Source organism: Mustela putorius, unplaced genomic scaffold, assembly GCF_011764305.1.
Source record: "Mustela putorius furo isolate JIRA1106 unplaced genomic scaffold, ASM1176430v1.1 tig00000743_pilon_pilon_pilon, whole genome shotgun sequence".
NCBI classification, from domain to species: domain Eukaryota; kingdom Metazoa; phylum Chordata; class Mammalia; order Carnivora; family Mustelidae; genus Mustela; species Mustela putorius.
Window position 1 is genome coordinate 2,505,581 of NW_025421464.1, and position 24,741 is coordinate 2,530,321.

General features: G+C 44.4%; 1 protein-coding gene across 3 annotated transcripts; it reads right to left on the bottom strand.

Annotated features, from left to right (window-relative positions):
• Nucleotides 1-791: 791 nt before the first annotated feature.
• Nucleotides 792-22,145, bottom strand: COMMD7 (COMM domain containing 7). Of its 3 annotated transcripts, none has more exons than XM_045084066.1 (9): nucleotides 21,874-22,138; nucleotides 13,253-13,303; nucleotides 13,057-13,159; nucleotides 3,686-3,742; nucleotides 3,567-3,604; nucleotides 3,033-3,123; nucleotides 2,649-2,698; nucleotides 2,013-2,061; nucleotides 792-1,481 (listed from the first exon to the last, which is right to left on the bottom strand). In XM_045084066.1, exons 1-9 carry the CDS (start codon nucleotides 21,955-21,957, stop codon nucleotides 1,405-1,407), a joined length of 600 nt encoding a protein of 199 aa, XP_044940001.1. In that variant the 5' UTR covers nucleotides 21,958-22,138; the 3' UTR covers nucleotides 792-1,404. The 3 variants fall into 3 exon arrangements, with proteins under 3 accessions (XP_044940001.1, XP_044940000.1, XP_044940002.1); XM_045084065.1 differs by having other exon boundaries at nucleotides 13,253-13,306; nucleotides 21,874-22,132; XM_045084067.1 differs by lacking the exon at nucleotides 792-1,481 and adding an exon at nucleotides 1,488-1,921 and having other exon boundaries at nucleotides 13,253-13,306; nucleotides 21,874-22,145.
• Nucleotides 22,146-24,741: the final 2,596 nt, after the last annotated feature.

Genomic DNA, 24,741 nt, shown 5'->3' on the forward strand with positions numbered 1-24,741 from the left:
CTTCTTATATATTATACATGCATATATTCTTTGACCTGGCAATTCCACATCCATATATTTATACTTCCACTCATGCAAAATGACATACATACAAAAATACTCAGATGCAGCATCATTTATAGAAGAATAGAACCAACCTAAACACCTACTAGGAGGAAACCAGTTAAAAAAAAAAAAAAAAATCATCCATTTGGAAAACATGGTGCATCTGTTACAAAGGAGGAGGTTGCTCTGTTGTTTTTGTTTTTCCCTTTCTCTGTTCAGATGTGGAATGATTTCCAGGTAAAGCAGAAAAAAGCAAGACACAAGACGCTGTGTGTATACTATGCTATCACTTGTACGGGAAGTAGGTTAAATTCTATGCCTATGAATTTGCAAATGCAAGAAATATGTCTGGAAGAACACAGAATAAACTTAACAGTGGTTACTAAGGGAAAGGAATTAGGTAACTGGGGAATGGGGATGAGAAGGAATTACTTCACAATGTACCTTCTAAACCATGGGGATGTATTATCTATTCAGAATTTTTAAAAAAATTCCTGAGGAAGATAAATCATACGCTAGGTGGGACCCTAAAGTCATCGGAACACAACACTCATGCTTTTCTTGATGTTTTTAACCTGAATCTGCCCTGAACTGCTCTTACAAATTCTACCTTTGGACCACAGCTAATTTCACTGAAGACTCACAGCCTTCACCAAAACCAGGATAACTGCTGAAGATTAGAGCACTAGCGCTCTGCAAGGCAGATGACTCTTTCATCCATTCACAGAGACAACTGGATTCAGACCTTTTCTTTAGAAGCTTTTTTTATTCATTGTCTAACCAACAGAGGTCAGCTTGAACCAAAACAAGCTAAAATAGCCTCATTACAACACAACAGGGCACAACCCAAAATGAGGACAGAGGTTGGCCTCAGTTCTTTTCAGAGCAGACCAAGCAAGTATTTATACACAGGTGCCCCATTAAAAACTGATTAGCAATGCACCACCACCCCACAAATGCAGAGTGCATAGAGAGATCGCTGGGGGCTCCCCACATGTGTCAGCCATAAATAAGCCCTTGCTTTTCTGAGGAAAGGATGACCAGTGTGCATCTTGAGTGCATCTGTTTACTCTGGAACTCTAATGGGGAGGTAACCATTTATTTCCTCCCCTGAATTTGAGATGCAATAATAGCCTGTATGAATACCTAAAAAGTGTCCTGGGAGACAAGGTTCCCTTAACAAAGAATTCAGAGTAATCTTATAGGGTTCTTTAGTACTTAATCCTGTCATTTTCCAGAAAACTTTGCACATGGGCTCCCAAAAAGCAAGCAGGGCCCTTATCAGCACCCCACAGGCCTGTGAGTGAGGTGCCTCTCAGAGCAGCCACCCATGGAAGAGAAGAGGGAAGGGGCCAGAAATCAGCTCAAACACTCCATGCTGCTTCTGACTCGCTCCATCTCGTGCAGGAAGCTGTAGAACTGAGGCAAGGTTAATTCTGGGGAGAGAAAATTCAGCTTCAGGTAAATGTTTCCAACTCCACAGAATCATCCAAGAAAATGAATTTCCACCCAGAGATTTTTTTTTTCTTCTTTTTTGACTTAGTACATCTAAGCAGCACTTGATGGGTAATTGACCACAATAAAGAACTGAGAGCCTTGAACACAGAAAGGTTCTCGGCTCCCTACAAAAGTGGAGAATTTAAAAATGGCATAACTTCACAGCACAAAGAGATGAAAGGGCATTATTCAGGATGTTCAGCACGACTTTTGCAGCAAGAGCGGCTTGCTCTTCAATCTTTGCTGTCCCTTCTCCCTGCACTTTCCCTTTTTCAAAGAGGCTCTTCAACTGTGGGGTCTCCAACCTGCTGATGGCTTATTATTTATGAGAGGAGAGGCAGTGGAATGGCTACTCCACAGCTCAGGGATGACTTTTTTCCTAGAAGAAATGATTTGTGGTGCTTCACAAGCCCACTGATTGCAGAGAACATGGAAAAAGTGAAAAGGCTCAAACAGGAATTCAGACTCACCTATGTACAAATTTTCAGTTTGATTTCCTTTCTTAACCACCAACTTTAACTGATTAAAAAAAAAAAAAGAGGCAATAAAAATTTAAATTAAAATGATGACAATAGGGCAAAGAAATTTTTGAAATCTTTTCACTTAAACATCAAAGCATCCAGCTTCTGACTTGAGCATCAAAGAGAAGCAATCTGGATCACCAAAACTTCTAACAATTCTCATGACTACAAAACAATCAAGCTTTTAAGAAAAATATGAAGATCCTATTAATCTGAGAGTTGGGACGTTAGTGGCCACGTGTCTGGCTGACCACACGGCTCTGAAGTACTTGGCACTTCAGTGAACAGCCGCTTAACTGGGTCTTTAAAAAAATCCAATGACAGGGGCGCCTGGGTGGCTCAGTGGGTTAAGCCTCTGCCTTTGGCTCAGGTCATGATCCCAGGGTTCTGGGATCAAGCCCCGCATCGGGCTCTCTGCTTGGCAGAGAGCCTGCTTCCTCCTCTCTCTCCGCCTGCCTCTCTGCCTACTTGTGATCTCTGTCTGTCAAATAAATTAAAAAAAAAAAAAAAAAAAAATCCAATGACAATTTTGTAATTCTTAACCAAGTCAAAAATCTACCCATTTTCACAGATCAGAAGACTTACTTGTAAAAAAATACTTCCCACTTTCTCCAGTTCACTGCTCCCAGATGTCACTGTGACACAAAAGAGAAAATTCGTTAAGTGATGGGTTGACAACGTACCTACTCTCAACACCTCAATCTCACAGGCTGTCCAGCAGAAGCCATGCAGGGATGAACATGAGGACAGCAAAATGTGCTCTTCAGGAAGTCAACTTACCAAGAGCCAAGGACACAAAAACAGCTGCCAAACGCCAGCAGCAATACAGAGAAGCAGTTGCTAGCCCCAACTGTGAGCCCTCAGTCTGTGAGGACTGAGGACGTGTGCTCCCCATGGAAACTATGTGAAAGCCTCTGCAATCCCACCCTACACCCCCCGAATGACCCGGAACTAGCTCTAACTAGTTACCTCCAAATTTCCACTCCATATCTACAAGCTGGTTAATCATCAGAGTTTGTCCTATGGCCCATCGAGCAAGGGTGGGGGCACTCTGCTTCCACTAGAACAAAAGCAAAAAGCTGAAGTCATAACAATGGGGAAAATGCCCCCTCTTCACTCTGTACCCCAAAACAGCAACGTTTAGTATTTATACAGACAAGGGGAAGAATGCAGAACCAAGGGCTCAGCCTAAATGCACAGATCTGAAAGACGGGCAGTAAAGACCGGCAGAAGACCACATAAATGTTTTCTTTCATTCCAAGATGGAGTCCCAGTTTGGGACAAAAACTGCAGGACAGCTAAAGTCAGTCAAATCAGAGATGCACTAAATAGTGCCGCCATTTAAACACTGTATGTATGTCATTTGCATGAAACCCATTAAGCTGGGGAAATGACACAGAATTGATTGATGGCTTTTCCTTAGTCGGCATTTCACACTTGTTTCTTTTCATGAAATAAAAACAAAACAATCTTAATTAACTCTGATTAAGAGGAATATGATACCTTTTCAGAAAAGTAAGTGGCTTTCTCCTCACTAAGACCTATAAGAGAACAGAAAGAAACTTGAACAAAATAAAGAGCTGCCAGACCTGTCACCCCGAGCAACTTTGGCAATGACCTACCAAGAGTTATGAGATCAGCCCGGACCTGATCCGCTGTGAGACTCTTCTTCAACGCACCTGGGAAATGGGAGAAATCAATTAAAAAGGACGTATCAGTTAATCAACTGGCAGTAAGTATTAATAGAACGACTGATACGACAGAGAGGACAGAGGGGATACACAAATGACGGGGCTAGCTCCAGGAAAATCTCAATCCAGCTGGGAAAAAAAGGCACAGAGGAAGCAACTGGAGAGTGGGACAGCATGCTTTGTTTCTTGTACAACGCAAATGTTTACCCCTCCGAAAGCATGAAAGAACTTAGAAAGCAAGAAGGACTTTATGGGCTTGGGGCTGGGGATACCCATGTGAGCAAGGAGTAAGGCCACAGAGTCCTGGAGCCAAGCCCGGGAGCTCAATGTCAGGGTGGGAAATAAGAGCAACAGCCTAGTGCTGCGCTGTGCCATCCAGAACCACTAAAGATGGGTGGGTCATTTAAACTTTATTTTCTCCTAGCACCCCCTTAAATTTTAATTAATTAAAATTAAACAAAATTTAAAATTCTGCTCCTTAGATGCACTGTTTCATGTCCTCAATGGCCACACAGGTCTGGTGGCCATAGTACTGGGCAATGTGGACTGGAAACCATTTCCACCTAGTTAGTTAGTTCTACTGGACAGAGCTGCCAAAGAAAATCAGCTTTCAGAAGGTAAACGAAGATGGAGTAACAGCTGGCTTCTACAATTCCCAAGTCACTTCCAGAGGGGCAGACAAAGCTTCCCCTCACAAGCCCTAAGAGCACTCCCCTGTGGGGGCTGCTTTGTTCTGCTTGCGAGGTCCAATTCCTGAAAACAAAGTGTTGCCAGCAATCTGGGCTTCTCAATGATTAACCTCGGGCTACAGCCTAGAGTCACAAATGGCAACCGCCTTAAAATTTTCCACTTCTTAGTCTTCCAGAAGCTGACTAATTAAAGAATAAGGAGACATCCACCACCATCCAGGGAAAGCCCTAGCGTAATACCCTGAGCCCAACTCCCCACCCCCAGCTCACTCCTGAAAAACAATCCTAAAGGCTGTTTGTCCCCTGCAAAATAAACCATGTAAACAAAGGGAGGAAATCTTTTATCGCCAAAATCAGACTGAGCAAGGAAGCCATAGCAAAATGAAAAAGGCAAGACACCAGGAAACCTTGGCCATAAAGGCAATCCAAGACAGCCACTCCCTAGCCAATTCAATTAATTCATGACTACAACATGTATAGCTCCTTAGTGTGTATCTAGCTCAAATCCAGTATTTTACTTGATGATCCCAAAGTACTCTGAAGTGGGGATTACTAATAAAACCTTTAATTTACCGGGGCGCCTGGGTGGCTCAGTGGGTTAAGCCTCTGCCTTTGGCTCAGGTCATGATCCCAGGGGCCTGGGATCGAGACCCGCATCGGGCTCTCTGCTCAGCAGGGAGCCTGCTTCTCCTCATCTCTCTCTCTGTCTGTCTCTCTACCTATTTGTGATCTCTCTCTCTGTCAAATAAATAAATAAAATAAAAAAAAAATCTTTAATTTACCAGGAAACTAAAGATAAGAAAGATTAAGCTTTTGGAGAGAAAATGTGGCAAGGCCACAGTCACCAACTACACTGCCAGTAAGTCCCCCACCAGATGTGCTCTTGAGAGCACCCTCAAATATACCTGCAGAGCGCTTTAGCAACGTCAGTAGTAAAGATAAAATGTCAGGAACATAGCTGACCTTGAAGGCTGACCAGATGAATCCACTTCTCTGGCCTCATGGAAAGGCTCATGGAAAGACAGAAGTCACAGTCACTGCACGAGCATTTACTGAGGACCTGCCAGTGGCAGAACTATGCTACTGCTGGGAAACATCCATAGACACACAGACAATGTCTGCCCTGCTCACCTTCTATTGGGAAGAAAGACTACAACAATAATTTAACAAGTAAGGAAGCCATATAGAGCATGGCTGAAAAGTGCCACAGAGAAAAGCAGCAGAGTGGGGTGAGGTTGGAATGCTAGGGAACTCTGCTCAACAGTTGATTAAATACCATTTGTGACTACTGCTCATTGCTGATTCCTCTGTTTTTGTCCAGTGAGAAAGAACTCCCTTGGGAGAGGAGAAGGGGCATTATCACCTTTTCTTAAGTAACAGTTACCCACAAGGGCTAAAGATCTTGCTAAGTAATAAAATAAAACCAGGCTTAAACAGTAGTCCTAAAGCTGAGTTATCTATAATCCGGGAGTTATCTGTATCTAGAAGACAATCATAGTATTAGCAGCAGTGCACTTGCACTCCCTAAAGTATTTCACATTGAGTATCTTCCTTTATTCTTGCAGTGATGTAAGAACTTCTATTATAGGGGCGCCTGGGTGGCTCAGTGGATTAAAGCCTCTGCCTTCAGCTCAGGTCATGATCCCAGGGTCCTGGGATCGAGCCCCACATCCGGCTCTTTGCTCAGCGGCGAGCCTGCTTCTCCCCTCTCTCTGCTTGCCTCTCTGCCTACTTGTGATCTCTCTCTGTCAAATAAATAAATAAAATCTTTAAAAAAAAAAAAAGAACTTCTATTATAAGATGTTTTCTGAGGACACTGATTCTCAGAGAGGTTCAGTAACTTGGCTCAAGATCTCAAAGCTGTTAAGTAGCTATGGTGACAAGTAAGCACACAAGGGCCATCCAGCAACCAAATGCAATGTGGGAACCCTCCCTGGATCTCGATGACAGCAACCAACTACAGACAAACAAAATGCTTGAGACAATGGGGACCTCTGAACACTGACTGCATATTTTAATTTCAGATACGATAATGGCATTGTAGCTTGATAAGGGGGGGGATTTATCTTTATCTTTTGGAGATAATGACTAGGTATTCAGAAATAAAATGGCACGACCTCCTGGACCTCCTGAGATGTGACTTCTGAGATGCGCTTTAAAATAATCCAGTTTGGAGAGCAGTGAGAAGTGGGTGGGGTGTAGATGAAACAATCTGGCTATGGGCTGATAACTACTGAAGTCAGGTGTTTTTAAGAATTACATACTAAATAGTAAAAGAAAAACATTAAAAAACAAAAACAAAAGCCACTGGGCTTTATGCCAAGCATGGGAGGTACTGGTCCCAGCTTCCCCACTGTAAGATCCTAAACAAGTCACTTCCCTTCTCTAGGGCTCTCTTTATCTGTAAGACAAAGATTAAACTAGAACAAGCTTACCTGACCCTCTCCCTGCAAAAGAAAGAGGGGGAGGGGAAAGGGTAAGGGAAAGAGAGGACAGGTTCTATGGTTAACTGTTTCTCAGATACTGGGTAAGCAAGTTTCTTTATTATGGGACTTCTCAGAGCCTGAGATATGTTAATGTGTATGTCTCTCCAAGATTCCAAGGCTGGGGTGGGGGACAGTAATCCTGGCTTCTGGCTGACCACAGAAGCCTTTTCTGGATGAAAATACCAATTTGGGGGGGGGCGCCTGGGTGGCTGAGTTGGTTATTGGACTGCCTTTGGCTCAGATCATAATCCCGGGGTCTGGGGATCAAGTCCCGCATCAGGATCCCAGTCCCTTGGGGAATCTGCTTCTCCCTCTGATCTTCTCCCCTCTCGTGCTCTCTCTTAACTTGCTCTCTCTCTCAAAAAAATAAATAAAATCTTTAAAAAAAAAAAAAGAAAAGAAAATACTAATTTGGGGAAAACTGATCTGGAGGGCTGTGACTCCCCCAGCATTAATAAGCTGTACTTCTACAGGGAAGCCTTCCTAAAAGGCAGGCCCAGGATGAGGGACAAGGAAGAGGATAAGGACCTGGAAGCCCTTATACTTCAGATGAGACTGGGAAAGCCTTGAATGCCATGCTGAGGATTAGGACCTCACCATGCAAAGTCAGCAGCTGTGAGGTGCAACAAGATCTCGGATGTGCTGCAGGGGGGTACTCCAGGCCAGGCGGGAACCAGGGGAGCAGACATGGGAGATGTTACTGCCACAATATGGCAGGAAGAACTAAGAACTTATTTTGGGTGGAAGAAGAGAGTAAGTGATTTATAAGCTACACCCTCAGATGCTTAGTTCCCATAATCTGAGAAGGCACAGGACTGAAACTAACTGAACTATCAAAATATAAAGCCAAAGTTTAGCTAAACTATATTAAGTACTTTGCATATATTAACTCATGCATTCCTAATGCCACAACTATACTGCTCTTATTACTGTTTTTCAGATAAGAAACTGAGGCTGAGGGCACCTAGGTGGCTCAGTGGGTTAAACCTCTGCCTTCAGCTCAGGTCATGATCTCAGGGTCCTGGGATCGAGTTCCACATCGGGCTCTCTGCTCAGCAGGGAGCCTGCTTCCCTTCCTCTCTCTGCCTGCCTCTCTGCCTACTTGTGATCTCTCTCTGTCAAATAAATAAATAAAAATCTTAAAACAAACAAACAAAAAAACCCTCTGCCTTTGGCTCAGGTCATGATATTGAGGTCATGACCTCAGGTCAGGTCCCAATATCATGGGATTGAGCCCGGCATAGGGCTCTCTGCTCAGCAGGGAGCCTGTCCCCGCCCAACCCCGCCTGCCTCTGCCTACTTGTGATCTCTCTCTGTCAAATAAATAAGTAAATAAATCTTAAAAAAAAAAAAAAAGAAAAGAAAAGAAAGAAAGAAAGAAACTGAGGCTCATCTGACCAAGGTTTAAAAGCTATATAGCTAATGTGACTAACATGCTGCAAAGCCCACCTCTTTAATGGTATGCTAGTTCTTCAGGATTCTCTGCACCAACAGTAAATACCTGCTATAAACAATGACAATCAATCTTGCCTGAAAAATATACACCCAACATCCCCTGGGAGGGGCACAGGATCTCCTAAGTTCAGCTCAACTCATGCAGCATGTATTAAACATCTGCTTTATGTTATCGCTTTACTTGCAACCTTGGCTCAGGAAAGAAGTACAAGATCCTCCTGTGACTTCAGAGGAAAAGCTCTCTGTTAAAGTCACAATATAGATACATGTAAAACAGCATGAACAATAGAAAGCTATGAACAATTACAGTCGAAAATGAGAACTGTGGATAAAAACCATCTCTCTGGAGCTAACAGGAAGGGAGGTCACCGTGGACTGAAGTCAGGAAGGCTTTCTGAGGCAACATGGGCAGAAGCTCCCAGGTTGGGGAGGACTGAAGGCAGTTTGACAGGACTGAGGGGGTGGGGAGCGGATCTAACGAAGATAGGAAGGCAGGAATACCAGAAGACAGAAATCTCTTTGAAAAATCAGTGTCCACACAACTGTTAGGTAGACAGGTTTCTTTTCCTTTTTTAAAGATTTATTTATTTATTTGACAGAGAGAGAGAGAAGAAAAAGGCAGAGAGGCAGGCAGAGAGAGAGGGGGAAGCAGGCTCTCCACTGAGCAGAGTCCGGTGTGGGGCTCAATTCCAGGACCCTGAGATCATGACCTGAGCTGAAGGAAGAGGCTTAACGCACTGAGCCACCCAGGTGCCCCAGTAGACAGGTTTCCACTCACAGACAAACCCATCCCCACAGGCCAGAATGAGACGACTCTGGTACCACACACCCAGGCCCTACCCTACAGAAACACTCACAATGGGGCGTGCTCAATGTCCTGAGGGCAGTCACTGCGGCACCAGCACCGTTTGAGGCTGAAAGGTTACAAAGATGTGCAGCAACAGGATGAAAGAGGACTAGCTGAAGAGACATCCAGTGCCTGGCACATTACAGCCCTCAGAAGAATGAAGTCGACATGGAGAAATCTCTGCGACATACCATGTAGGAAAAAATACAAGCTGAAGAGCACTTTCACGGTTTCCAACCACTCATGAAAAACAAAGACTACACATGTGCATATGTGCATGTCCGCCAGTGGACAAGAAAATATAAAAGGATACAGGGGCGCCTGAGGGCCTCAGTTGGTTAAGCACCTGCCTTTGGCTCAGGTCCTGATCCCAGGGTCCAGGAATGGAGCTCTGCATTGGCCTTCCTGCTCAGTGGGAAGCCTGCTTCTCCCTCTCCCAAACCCTCCCAGCTTGTGTTCTCTGTCTTGCTGTATCTCTGTCAAATAAATAAATAAAATCTTAAAAAAAAGAAAAAAAAGATATATACCAAAATTAAACTACGATGGTGTCTGGAGACAAGAGTAGCATGAGGGGGTGCTTGGGTGACTCAGTGGGTTAAGCCTCTGCCTTTGGCTCAGGCCATGATCTCAGAGTCCTGGGACAGAGCCCTACGTCGGGCTCTCTGAGCCTGCTTCTCTCTCTCTCTCTGCCTCTCTGCCTGCTTGTGATCTCTCTCTCTCTCAAATAAATTTTAAAAATCTTTAAAAAAAAAAAAAAAAGAGTAGCATGAGAGGGGATTTTTTCACTTCTGACTCTGCACTGTTACAGATTTGCAATGAAAATGTATTGAATCAATTTGCAACTGAAAATTTATTGCAATGAGAATGTATCCCCATGTTAGGAAAGACTGTACATTCTCATCCAGCCTTTGGTTCACATGCCTTTAACCCACCACAAAGGCAACAAATACAAAAGCCCTATGAACAGATGATGAGAAATTTCAGAGTTGGAAACCTCAGGATGCTCTGATTTGAACCCACAGAACCTCAGGAGCAAAGAACAAGCAAAGGAAAAGACCTGCACTAAGATATGGGAAGGAGCACAACAGGAACAAATAAATTAAACACCCAACTTTCACTACATCACTGGGATGCGGGCTTGGGAAGATCAGTCCATTGCTAATTTGTAAAGCGCTGTTTTACATCCTCTCAACCCGGTCAACATTGATTCATTCTTTGAGATTGGCCTCAAATGTCGCCTCTCTCTTTACATAAAATTAACTTTTGATTAAATTGCCAAATCTAGCAACTCTGTAGATAATATACAGTCAAAAACAAACAAGACAACCCATAGTCCCTCCACCCAGATATAACCACAGTTAACATTCCCCTTTTTTTTTTAATAAAAATAGGATTGTGGTACATAGTTTTATAAACTACTTTTTTAAAAGATTTTATTTATTTATTTGAGGGAGAATGAGTGAGAGAGAGCATGAGAGAGGAGAAGGTCAGAGGGAGAAGCAGACTCCCCAAGGAGCTGGGAGCCTGATGCGGGACTCCATCCTGGAAGTCCGGGATCATGACCTGAGCCGAAGGCAGTTCAGTTGCTCAACCAACTGAGCCACCCAGGTGCCCTATAAACTATTTTTTAAAAGATTTTATTTATTTATTGGATAGACAGAGATCACAAGTAGGCAGAGAGGCAGGAAGCAGGCTCCCCGCTGAGCAGAGAGACCTATGCGAGGCTGGATCCCAGGACCCTGGAATCATGACCTGAGTTGAAAGCAGAGGCTTTAACCCACTGAGCCACCCAGGAGCCCCTAAACTATTATTTTTATTAAACAGTATATTGTGAACAATTTTCTGTATCATTACATTTTCCTCATTAGCACCTTTTTAAATTATTACAGAATTTGAAAAGAGCAACCTTTTACTGAGGTACTATGTTATGCATATCATTTACATTATCTCAATCTTCAAAATGAGCCCCCTCCATTTACCATGAAAAAGCTCAGATTGGCAGGAAAATGTTAGGAGGGGTTGTTGCCAAGGGCTGGGAGAGACTGGATACCTAAGTGACAGACCCACATCTACCTAACTCAGAACTATGAATTTTGACCACCAAGATGTTCCCCTGTAAAAACGGACCTCCATGCTTTATACTAATCTCTAACTTCCGGGCAATTTATTTCTAATTCTTCTATATCATCAAAACAGTGCTATGATGGATATCCCTACAGCTAAACCTTTGTGATCACTTCCCTCCTGACTAGAGATTTTCCTGATTGCTCTAAGCAAATTACCTCCAAAACCATATGCAGTGAAAGAACTTTTTTATTTTCAATCCATCATGGACTGGTATTTTTGTGAAGTTCTATGAAAATTTAGAAAAATGCATATAAAATATAAGTCCCAGATAGTTAAAGTAGTCAATTTTACATTTTGTATATCTTTCTTTTTTAATATTTTGTATCCTTCGCTTTTTTTTTTTAAATATTTTATTTATCTATTTTTTTTTTAAGATTTTATTTATTTATTTGACAGAGAGAGATCACAGTAGGAGAGAGGAAGGGAAGAGATCACAGAGAGAGGAAGGGAAGCAGGCCCCCTGCTGAGCAGAGAGCCTGATGTGGGACTCGATCCCAGGACCCTGAGATCATGACCTGAGCCGAAGGCAGCGGCTTAACCCACTGAGCCACCCAGGCGCCCCAAAAGATTTTATTTATCTATTTGAGAGATAGAGATCACAAGTAGGCAGAAAGTCAGGCAGAGATAAAGGAAGAAGCAGGCTTCCTGTCGAGCAGACAGCCCGACACGGGGCTCGATCCCAGGACCCTGGGATCATGACCTGAGCCAAAGGCAGAGGCTTTAACCCACTAAGCCACCCAGGCACCCCTACATTATATGTATCTTACCACATTAAACACACGTGCGCACACATGAGCGCCCATGAGGTGCCTAGCTGGTTTAGTCAGTAGAACATGTGACTCCTGATTTCAGGGTTATGAGTTTGAGTTCCACATTGGGTGTAGAGACTATTTAAAAATGAAATCTTTGGGGCGCCTGGGTGGCTCAGTGGATTAAAGCCTCTGCCTTCGGCTCGGGTCATGATCCCAGGTCCTGGGATCGAGCCCCGCATCGGACTCTCTGCTCAGCAGGGAGCCTGCTTCCTCCTCTCTCTCTGCCTGCCTCTCCACCTACTTACGATCTCTGTCTGTCAAATAAATTAAAAAAAAAAAAAATTAAAAAAAAAAAAAATGAAATCTTTATTATTTTTTTTTAATTTCATTTATTTATTTGATAGAGACACAGCAAGAGAGGGAACACAAGCAGGGAAAGTGGGAGAGGAAGAGGGAGAAGTAGGCTCCCCGCTCAGCAGGGAGCCAGATGCAGCTCTATCCCAAGACCACCCCCCTGCCACCAGAATCATGACCTGAGCAAAGTCAGATGTATAATGACTGAGCCACCCAGATCCCCCAAAATAAAATCTTAAAAAAAAAAAAAATACAAGCCCCATTTGAAAAATCAGTATATTCAAAAGATTTCGGCCAAATTGCTATAAAAGCTTCTAAATGCTTACTCTTGATTTCTGTACTTACAGTGCAGAGGACCAGACAGCAGTCTGGGGACAGAAGCTGGGATGCAGACTGCACTCTGAGCTGTACCTCTACTACATTTTACTGCAGTTCTCTGTACCGGGCTTCTTCCCTTCCTAGACTTCAAGTCCTGCCCCTATCTGGTTCTCTACTGAGTGCGCTGGCTCAGTGCCAGAGCAGCTTGCAGACCCTGTGGACTGAAGAATTCAAGTTAACATCTCCAGCCTCAGCTGCCAGAGAGGCTACTCACCATTTGGAACCAGAAGGAGGCTTTTCACGATGCTTCTGAGAGGGCCAAGACTGATCTGATTGGTGGTGGCAAACTCAGAGAGCTGAGACAGAAACCTTTCCACCTGAAGAAAGGAAACAAACCCAGCCTTCACTTGCTTAGCATCTCAGGGCTGCAGACCCACATTCAGAACTCTCCCTATCATAAGGTACTTTACCTCTTTTGGCTCAGTTAGGAAGTGGAAAAGCACTTCTGTCAAGGCCGAGAACTGCTATGAAGAAAATGACAGAACATCAGTAACATTCTACTCCTGGGTCAATGTTCCCACATTCCATCCAACTACAGACCCTTAAGAGAGAGTATTGATACCTGTCTGATCATCTTAAAGTTCAAATATTCAAAACACCCACTATCCAGTGTCAATATATCAGTGCTACTATACTGTCTGAAAAACTTGTGTATTTTATTGGAACACTTGGGAGATATACACCGAGACTGTGAGTATATGCACACATATGCATATATACATCTCAAGGGTCCAAGTACACGTGTGTGTACACACACACACACACACACACACACACACACAACCTGAAAGGGAGATCACTGGAAGATTAATAGTAGTTGCTTTTTTCTTTTTGTTTCTATTTCCACATATTTATTATTCAAGCACAAGCCAATCCAAATAATGTGATTTCTTCTTTTTCCACCCCACACAAATGTTAACATACTATACAAGCTTTTTCTCTACCTGGACTTTTTTTTTTTAAAGACTTTATTTCTTTATTTGACACAGAGAGAGATCACAGAGAGGCAGGCAAAGAGAGAGGGAGAAGCAGGCTCCCCACTGAGCAGAGAGCCCGATGCGGGGCTCGATTCCAGGACCCTGAGATCATGACCTGAGCTGAAGGCAGAGGCTTAACCCACTGAGCCACCCAGGTGCCCTCTATCTTGTCTTTTAAAGCAGTCATTTCTGTGTAGTGAGATTTTAGGTGATTTATTTTCTTCTGTCTATCCATATTTTCTGGGTTTCTTCCCCAACAAACGTCTTATTATGTATATGACAAAACAGTAAAGTTATACTTTTATCTACTATCCTAGAACAGTTTATTCTTTAAGATTTTATTATTTTTAACAGTTTGTTTTCATTTTTTTAGTAATAAAATAAAATTACTCTCCCTGACACCCCCCCAACTCAGTCCCACTGCCCACAGGTAGTTACTGCTAACACCTCTGGCTTTCCCAGAATTGAATTTGAATTTAATTTCTTTTAAATAGAAATGAGATGATGATAGTGAACCTGTACCCTGCACCTTGCCTTTTTTCATCCAATTTTATCTTAGAGATTCATCTGGTCAGTAAATACAATTCTACCCAGTTTTTTTTGTTGTTGGTTTTTTTTGTTTTTAAGATTTTACTTATTTGGGGCCCCTGGGTGGCTGAGTGGGTTAAAACCTCTGCCTTCGGCTGGAATCCAGCCCTACATCAGGCTCTCTGCTTAGCAGGGAGCCTGCTTCCCTTCCCCTCTCTGCCTCTCTCTCTGCCTACTTGTGATCTCTGTCTGCCAAATAAATAAATAAAATCCTTTAAAAAAAAAAAGATTTTATTTATTTGTCAGAGAGAGAGAAAGAGCACACCCAAAGAGCGGGCTAAGCAAGGAGCCTGATGCAGGACTCAATCCCAGGACCCTGGTAATCATGATCCTGGGATCATGACTTGAGCCAAAGGCAGGCACTTAACCAACTGAGTCATCCAGGCATTCCTCTACGCAGTTTTATTTTGTTGTTGTTGTTGTTTTAAGTAATTTCTACACCCAATTTGGGGCTCGAACTAACAGCCCTGAGATCAAGAGTGGCATGCTCCTTCAACCCAGCCAACCAGGTACCTCTCCAGCCAATTCTTTTAACAAATGCACAGCATTCAACTATATAGATTTAGCATGTGTGCCTACTCTGTTGTTATTCTAAATAATACTGCAATGAATATCCTCCCAAATATTTCTTTGTGACATGTGTCTATACATTTTTTTTAAAGATTTTTTTTATTTATTTGAGAGCGAGAGCAAGAATGGGAGAGAGAGAGCATTAGAGGGGAGCGGTCAGAGGGACAGAAGCAGGATCCCCTTCTAGCAGGGAGCCTGATGCGGGACTCAATCCCAAGCATTCCAGGTTAGTGACCTGAACTGAAAGCAGTTGCTTAACCAACTGAGCCACCCAGGTGCCCTAAAACACATTTTTAAAATGTATCTTAGGTGAAATGATATATGCATTTTAAAATCTGAGAAAATGTTGCCAAAATGTCCTGCAAAGAAGTTGCATGGATTTATACTCATACCTGCCAATGGCACAGAAGCGTCTACTCCCTCAAACTTAATGGATATTCCCTGGAAAAACTTTAACCAAGGCTGAACCAGGGGTTGTCTTTCTGCAGCACTTATGATACTGGGTATTAGCCTTGCATAGCTGCTGATTCTATATAGTAAAAACAAGAAAAGTCAGGGACTAGTTACACACTGTGTCTTCAGACTATGAGTTTTCCTTTATTTCCCCCTGCAATCTATGGACTGTCAGATCTTTGGCTAACTGTATTTTCTTTTTTAAAAGATTTTATTTATTTATTTGATTGAGAAATCACAAGTAGGGAGAGCAGTGGGAAGAGAGAGAGGGGGAAGCAGACTCCCCGCTGAGCAGAGAGTCCGATGCGCGCTTGATCCCAGAATTCTGGGATCATGACCTGAGCCAAAAGCAGAGGCTTAACCCACTGAGCCACCCAGGCGCCCCAGGCTAACTCTATTTTTTGTGTCATCCTGGGCCTTTTACAAAATGGAGCAGCCGGGATGCCTGAGTGGCTTAGGGATGCCTGAGTGGCTTAGTCGTTAAGGGTCTGCCTTTGGCTCAAGTCATGATCTCAGGGTCCAGGAATTGAGTCCTGCACAGACTCTCTGCTCAGTGTGGAGCCTGCCTCTCCCTCTGCCCTTCCCCCTGCTTGTGTACATTCTGTCTCTCTCAAATAAATAAATAAAATCTTAAAAAAAGAAAAATGGAGCAACTGAGAAGCCTTCCAGTGGCTTTTCCATTTCCAGACCTCAGCCTAGCATTCAGGCTCAATCTCCCTGTGAGGCCTCAACCTAATCTGGTCTGCAGGACCTGCTGAGCCTCATCTCTACTTTTCCCCCATCCCTATCTCCACTTTCCCAGAACCTCCTTTATCCTTCAGTGTCCTGCTGTCAGGATACCACCACCCTCCTAACAAGAAAGTGACCTACCCAGATTCTTAACTTCTGAGGCTCCCTCTTGGAACCTTGCCTAAGGGCACTTAGAACTTTAAATCTTGATAAGAAACACAGACTTGTCTTAGCAGAGAGTGCTCTATGTACCTGCCTTAGAATGCTCACAGAGCCTTAGTTATCAGAGTGTGCAGTTAAGCATTTGTTGAATAAATCTTCCCTAAACACCTTTCCCATTCTTTGCCTTTGTATCTGCATAGCTGTCTCCTTCTGGAATGCTCACCTGCTCATCATCATCCATGAAATCAAATCTTAACTATTCTTACCAGTAAATATATGGAAAGATGTGCAAGATCATTCTAGAGGAGAAATGCAAATCAGCAAAATAAGGAAATACCCCTTTTTAACTTATCAGATCTTCAAAAATATAAATTTGATAAAACCCATGCTGGTCAAAGTACCAGGAAACAGACATGCTTGCACTGTCGATGAGAGGATTAAACTGGGACTTTTCCAGAGGGCAATTTGATAGTCCTATCTAATTTTTTTTAAAGATTTTATTTATTTATTTGACAGAGAGAGATCATAAGTAGGCAGAGATGTAGGCAGAGAGAGAGGAAGGGAAGCAGGCCCCTTGCTGAGCAGAGTCCCATGTGGGACTCGATCCCAGGACCCTGAGATCATGACCTGAGCCAAAGGCAGCGGCTTAACCCACTGAGCCACCCAGGCGCCCCATTCCTATCTAATTTTTAAATGCTCCTATCTCTTGACCTAGTAATTCCATTGCAGGAAGTATACCCTTCAGATATGTTCCAAAAAGTAAACCCAGACACATTTACACAAAGCAATTCACTGACAGCATTGTTTATAAAAACAAAAAACTGAAAGCAACTTAAGTGTCTATTAATATAGAGCGGGTAAAATAAATTATGATAGATCCATTTCAAGGAATTTCACACAATCCCTTCTGTGTAAAAGAAGATTTTAACAGATACCCATATATATAAAGGCAGATGCAGGGTTTTTTCCTACAAAGATACAAAAGAAACTATTAAAATGACTTTCTGCAGACAAGAGAAATAGGTATTCTATTTTAATCTTATACCTTTGGGGGCGCCTGCGTGGCTCAGGTCATGATCCCAGAGTGCTGGGATGGAGCACCGCTTCAGCCTCAATGCTCAGTGGGAAGCGTTTCTCCCTTTCCCTCTGCCCCCAGGCTTGTGCTAGCTCTCTCACTCTCTATCTCAAATAAATAGAATCTTAAAAAAAAAATTTGTACCAGGGTGCCTGGGTGGCTCAGTTGGTTAAGCAACTGCCTTCAGCTCAGGTCATGATCCTGGAGTCCTGGGATCGAGCCCCGCATCGGGCTCCCTGCTTGGCAGGGAGTCTGCTTCTCCTGCTGACCTCTCACCTTTCATGCTCTCTCTCTCAAATAAATAAATAAAATCTTAAAAAAAAAAAATTTATACCTTTGAATACTGCTTGAATTTTCTAACTGTATGTGTTGCTTTCATTTACAGCTAGGTGAGAAGACCATAGACCATTTGTTTTCTTCTTCATATTTTTCTGAATTTCCTCTCTTATACCCATTCTAAAAATTATTTTTTTAATCCTATTCTCAAAAATGTTCATTAAATAGGACAGGCCACAGGCATCAGAGAACACATCTAGCTGCACTTAGTACTGTGCTGGATCTCTGTTTTCTGACCTGACCTAGCAGATCACAACTTCCCCAGCATAAAAGGCTGTGTCCATCATGCCTTTGCAAACCCCACTGGGTTCAATGGCTTTCTGGTATAGAGTAGGCATTCCGAAAAATATCCACTGAGCGGCAATAAATGTTGATACCCACATTGATACAATGATTCTTTTTCTCCCAGATGCCTAGGCCTCAAACTTCAAAATAAACTCAGCCAATAGAGTGGGTACTTGGAAAAATCTGATCATCCAAAAAGGCAGGGGAAAGACTCCAGCTCATCAGGAAAAAGCTCTGTGTGTTAAAAATGAAGGTAAAGGGGCAGCTGGCTGGCTCAGTGTTAAAAGCGTGCAACTCCTGATACCAGGGTTTTGAGTCTGAGCTCCCCATCCCCAGCACTGGGTGTGGAGAAACACAAAGAAAAAACAAAGAAAAGAACACATCACTCACTCACACACACACACACCCTGCCGCCCAAAACTTAAAAAAAAAAAAAAAAAAAAAAGTAAGGACCTAGAATGTTTTTTTTTTTTTAAACAGGTTTTAAGTCCAATGTGGTGCCCCATACAGCCCTAACTCATAACCCTGAGATCAAGACCTGACCTAACACCAACAGTCAGACACCTAATCTACTGAGTCACCCAGGCACCCCTGGAGTGTGTTTTAAAGTTAGAATATAGGGGCTGCCTGGGTGACTCAGTGGGTTAAGCCTCTGCCCCTGGCTCAGGTTATGGTCTCAGGATCCTGGAATCAAGCCCTGCATCTGGCTCTCTGCTCAGCAGGAAGCCTGCTTCCCACCGCACCTCCCCCCTCTACCTACTTGTGATCTGTCCGTCCGTCAAATAAATAAATAAAATCTTTAAAAAAAAAATAAAGTTAGAATATAAGGGCAAGCTCTGATTTTAAAAGAATGTGGTTTATATTTTTTCTATAAATACCAAGTTGGAGGTAAACTTAGGAAACCTACCATCCTGCAGCTTCAAAAAAGGTTTTTAGCAGCAGAATCTTTTTTATTCTCCAAACGGAAACCTTCCAGAAAATTCTGCCACATAAACAAGTGAAAGCTAAGCTACCTAGTTGGGGAGATCATCTACAAAGCTCTGTTCTGTATGTTTCATTCCCCAGAATCTAAAGTCAACATCTGGTCCTGAATTCCTGGCTCTAAAACTTCCTGGCTGCCTGACCTTAAAGAGGTAAATTTCTTTCCTGGAACCATTTTTCTTACCTGTAAAATAGGAATAATAACAGCACCTACCTTTTAGGGGTGCTACACATAAAGCACTGAAAACAGTGCCTGCCACATGGTACATGCTCAATAAGTTGAGGGCTCTTTTTGACTGCTCTGTGATTCAGTCCCCTTAATCTGTAAAATGGAGATAATAACAGTACCTATCTCCTATGGTTCTAAGGACTCAATGGCTTAGTAATATACATAAAAGCACTTAGGGGCGCCTGGGTGGCTCAGTCAGTTAAGTGTCGGCCTTCAGCTCAGGTCATGATTCTAGGGTCCTGGGATCCCTGCTCTTCGGGGAGCCTGCTTCTCCCTTTCCCTTCCCCCATTTGTTCTCTCAATCTCTGTTTCAAATAAATAAATAAAATCTTAAAAAAACATAATAAAAAAAAGGGCACTTAGAAGTGCTGTATGATAAACAGTGGCCACTAGCCACATGCAGCTATTAAATACTTGAAAAAGGCTAGTCTTGGGGCGCCTGGGTGGCTCAGTGGGTTAAAGCCTCTGCCTTCGGCTCAGGTCATGATCTCAGGGTCTTGGGATGGAGCCCCACATCAGGCTCTCTGCTCAGCGGGGAGTCTGCTTCCTCCTCTCTCAGCCTGCCTCTCTGCCTACTTGTGATCTGTCAAATAAATAAATAAAATCTTTAAAAAAAAAAGAAGAAGAAGAAGAAAAAGGCTAGTCTAATTTGAGATGTAAAGTGCACACCAGAATCAGAAAAATGAGTATCAAAGCACCTGGGTGGCTCAGTGGTTAAAAGTCTCTGCCTTCCCCTCAGGTCCTGATCCCAGGGCCCTAGGACCCTGCATCGGGCTCTCTGCTCAGCGGGGAGCCTGCTTTCCCCTCTCTGCCTACTTGTGACCTGTCAAATAAATAAATAAAATCTTTAAAAAAAAATAGTATCAAAAAGTAAAATATCTCATTGACATTTTTATATGGATTACATGTTAAAATAATAATATTCTGATTAAATATTATTAAAAAAATTTTTTTAAAGATTTTATTTATTTATTTGACAAGAGAGAGACACAATGAGAGAGGGAAACAAGCAGGGGGAGTGGGAGAGGGAGAAGCAGGCTTCCTGTGCAGGAAGCCTGATGCGGGGCTCAATCCTAGGACCCTGAGATCATGACCTGAGCTCAAGGCAGATGCTTAACAACTCAGCCACCCAGGTGCCCCTAAAAAAACATTTGTTTCATTTTTACTTTGTTTAAAAAGATTTTTAGTTTATTTATTAGAGAGAGAGCAGGAATGGAGAGAGAGGCAGAGGGAGAAGCCGACTCCCTATTCTAGCTCCCTAGGGAGTCTGACAACTTGGGGACTCAATCCCAGGACCCTGAGATCAGACGCTCAACAGACCGAGCCACTCCAGCACCCCCTTTATTTATTTACTTTTCATTTTTACTTACTTATTTTTAATTTTATCTATTTGAGAAACAGAAAGCACACACAAGCAGGAGTGGGAGAGGGAAAGAGAGAAGCAGACTCCCCTTCCAGGGAGCTCAATGCAGGACTCAATCCCAGGACCCTGAGATCCTGACCTGAGTGGAAGACAGATCCTTAACTGACTGAGCCACCCAGGTGCCCTATATTTTTTACTTTTTAAAGATGTTATTTTCAAGTAAGTAATTTCTACACTCAAGGTGGGATTTGAACTCACAATCCCGAAATCAAGGGTCACAGCCCTGCAACTCTTTTTAATTTTTAAATGTGACTACCAGAAATGTAAAATTAGATATGTGGCTTACGATTTATGTTGGACAAAGGGGTTTTAGAGTATGTCTGGCATTATAATTTGTGTTACTTTATGAGAAAACAGCAAGCTGTGAGGGATGTTGAGTTGAAGGAGAGAGACCCCCACCTCCTTGGAAATTACAACCCAGTGGGGGAAACAGATGTACCTTTACAATGGTGGTGAGAAGTGTCATTTTAACCTATTTAGTCTGGCCGCCGTGGTGCTTTGAACAGGGCATGTCAACCGGCAGAGGAGCAGGAAGTTGGCTGGCTGGCATCTGCTGCCTCAACAAGCAAAAACAGCTTTTCCAGCTCCACTACTACCAAGGGGTAGTAATGTAGAGTAATGTCGCTTTTTTTCTTTGAGGACTGTCAGATAGTCCCCCTAATCGGAGCCTCAGGCCATTACCCAACCCTGTATGTGACCACGGATTAACTGCCCCCCCCCAGGCTCCCCTGACCCCCGCTGGATGCCAAGACCCCCCTCAGTCTCCCTCACCGGCCTCCCTACTGAACATCGCAGTCCCTCCCTGGCCCACCAAATTCCTCAGCTCCCCAAACTCGCACTATTATCTCAGTTCCCCAAACTCCCTTCAGCCTTATCAAGACGCCCCTCAGTTCCTCCGCTAAAACCCCACATAGTCTCCTCGTTCCCAGGACTCCCGGAAGTCCCACCTCTGAGCGCCCCCCCCCCCACACACACCCCTGCCTCGGGCCCCCTCAGCTTGCCCCGTAGGCCTCTAGAGATTCCTCGGCCTCCCAAACTCGCCTCGGCTCCCGGATTCCCCCTTAGCCTGTCCCTGAATCTCCCTCTGGCCACACGGCACACCGGACGCCCCCCTGCCTAGCCCGTCCCACTCTCCTCGCCCCCAGGCGGCCCTCGGCCCATACCCCTCCCCTCCCTCAGCCCTCGGGACCCACGCCGGCCCGCGCCCCGGCCGCCCGACCCACCTGCGCGCCCAGCTGATTCAGCTGCTGCATGTCGCCGCCCACGGCCTCGGGCACGGGGTCCTCCGTGCAGTGCAGCCGGCCCATGGCGTCCGCCCGACCCCGCAGGGCCCGCCGCCTCTCGGCTTCCTCGTCGCTGCCGCCTGCCTCGCCGCACTTCCGCAGCCGCACTTTCGCCACAGCTGCAGCCGCCGCCGCCGCCGCCGCGCTCCTCCCCCGGGCGGGGCGGGGCGCCCTCACCGAGCGCCCTCGCGGAGCCGCGGACGCGCGCGGGCCCCGGTGGGGCGGGACGGCCTCGCGGACACGCGCCGATGCGGGACAGGCGCGGACCGCGGGGCGGGGCGGGGCGGGGCGGGACGGAATGCACTTGCAGCGCCACAGACGCGCGCGCCCCTGCGACCGCTGGAGAGCCCGGAGAAGCCGAGCTGCAGAACGTGGGATTCCTGAGAGGATCTCCCTCTGCCAGAACCCAACACAGAGCTTGGCCTCCCTGAACCCCCTGAACCCCGGTTTCACTCTCCGTAAAATGAACCCAGGGATAGCTGCTTAACTGAGTAATCCTCCCAAAACGTTTATAGAGTGTGGCCTGACCCACAGGAGGTCCTCCATCAGTGGCTACCAGCTATTAACATAGTTCTGATACATTCAGCAGATACTTGTTGCACGCCTACTCTGCCAGGCCCAGGAGATAGAGAAGTGAACGATGCAGGCCCTGTGTCCCGCCCCAGGACAGTTTAACATCAGAGCAGAGCGGTAACTACTCAAACTTGGGCTTGCACCAGAATCTCCTGGAGGACTTGCTGTAATGCAGATGGCTGGGCTCCACCCCCAGAGTATCTGATACAGAAGGGTCTAGGGTAGAGCCTGAGAATTTACATTTCCAACAAGATCCTAGGGACCACACTTTGAGAACCCCTGGAGTGGAGTAAAGTGACCCCAAGAAGTGCAAGGACTGATCTTGCCAGGGAGGGTGGTGCTCAGGTCCATGAAGGAAGATGACTAAGATAGTGTTGATCACTTTAACCTGAAACACTTGAACCCCTATGTTGTCTCTTCCCAAGGACCTCTCACAGCCAGGGGTAACTATTACCCTGATCCCCAATGAACAGATGAGAAAACTGAGAGGTGCTCCCTGGAATCTAGTACATGACCCCCAAATCCAAGAGCTTCTTCACTGACCCCTGCACTCAGCCTTGAAAGTTGGGAGGGGAAGGGTAGAAACATGGAGTGTGGGCTTTCTTCTCCAACCTTCACTAAAAATCCATCTGGAAGGGTATGAACAAAATGTCTTCGACCTAGAGGCCAAGTGCCTTCCCTTTAGTGATTATTTCATTCATGCACTCATTCAACAGATAATATCAAGTGTCTACCAGAGAGTGGATACCAGGACAGGCATTGGACACCACAGTGACAACTGATGCAGTGCCTGGCCCCGGAGAAGTCAGAGTTTAGTCAGGATAGCAGATGTGTGAAAGACGCTTGTGAAATTCATACGTGTGTGTGAAATTATTAACTGATGACAAGAAGTACAGAGTGCTTTGAAAATGCATGCAGCACACTTCTCCAAGTCCAAGGTATCTGGAAGAGAGTAAACCTTCAAGTTACTGACAGTGACTGAATTCAGGCCCCTTGACACACCATCCAGGAATTTTTATTTTAAAATATTTTCAACCTTTTAAGAAAGATTCCTGCTGGGGCATTGTGTTTCTTTATTTATATCTTTAAATGATAAATTACCTTTGTTGAGATATAATTTAAATGAGATGCACTCCTTCTAAGTGTGTTTCTTTTTTTTTTTTTAAGATTTTTTTTTTAAGATTTTATTTATTTATTTGACAGAGAGAGATCACAAGTAGGCAGAGAGGCAGGCAGAGAGAGAGGGGAGGAAGCAGGCTCCCTGCTGAGCAGAGAGCCCAACGCAGTTCAATCCCAGAACCCTGGGATTATGACCCAAGTCTAAAGCAGAGGTTTTAACCCACTGAGCCGCCCAGGCACCCCTTTAAATTATTTTTAACTTAAAAAAAACTCCTTTAAAAAAATTTCTTGGGGGGCGCCTGGGCGGCTCAGTGGGTTAAAGCCTCGGCCTTCAGCTCAGGTCATGATCCCAGGGTCCTGGGAATGAGCCCCATATGGGGCTCTCTGCTCAGCAGGAAGCCTGCTTCCACCTCTCTCTCTCTCTCTCTCTCTCTCTGCCTGCCTCTCTGCCTACTTGTGATCTCTGTCAAATAAATAGATAAAATCTTTTAAAAATAAATAAATAAATAATGAAATAAAATTTCTTGGAGCACCTGGGTGGCTCAGTGGGTTAAGCCTCTGCCTTTGGCTGAGATCATGATCCCAGGATCCTGAAATTGGGCTGGCTCTCTGCTCAGCAGGGAGTCTGCTTCCCCCTCTCTCTCTGCCTGCCTACTTGTGATCTCTCTGTCAAATAAGTAAAATTTTAAAAAAGGAGAGAGAGAGAGAGAGAGGGAGAGAAAAGAAAGAACTACTTTTCTGTTCAAAAAAAAAATTCCTTGAGGAAACCACTGGATTTTCCTTCCTCTTTGCTCCCATAGTACTGGTGCTGAAGCACACAATAAATATTTGTGGAACTGAATTGGTCCATGTGGCAGAAAAGAGGGAAAGAGAAAGAAATTGACTAGAAGCTGCTGTCCAACACAGTAGTAACATAGCAACTATCTAGCCTTCTAGTTTTCTTCCATGTGACAGGTCCTTGGGGCTTCTGTGATTTGTTTTGTTTTGGCATATTCAGGGCTTTCCTCCTTCCCCAACCTATTTAATCTCTGATAGAGTGTGGTCCTTGAAGGACATGGACACCATCTGGGAATTTGTTAGAAATGTAGAGTACGTGTACCACCCACCCACCCAGAC

Excerpts from the sequence above, each read along its gene's own strand:
- COMMD7 (XM_045084065.1), bottom strand. The coding sequence starts at position 21,957 with ATGGGCCGGCTGCACTGCACGGAGGACCCCGTGCCCGAGGCCGTGGGC. Across the intron at positions 13,160-13,252 it reads TCCTAACTGAGCCAAAAGAG|GTGGAAAGGTTTCTGTCTCA; the intron begins GTAAAGTACCTT and ends TCCTTTCTTCAG. Across the intron at positions 3,605-3,685 it reads GGCTGATCTCATAACTCTTG|GTCTTAGTGAGGAGAAAGCC; the intron begins GTAGGTCATTGC and ends GTTCTCTTATAG.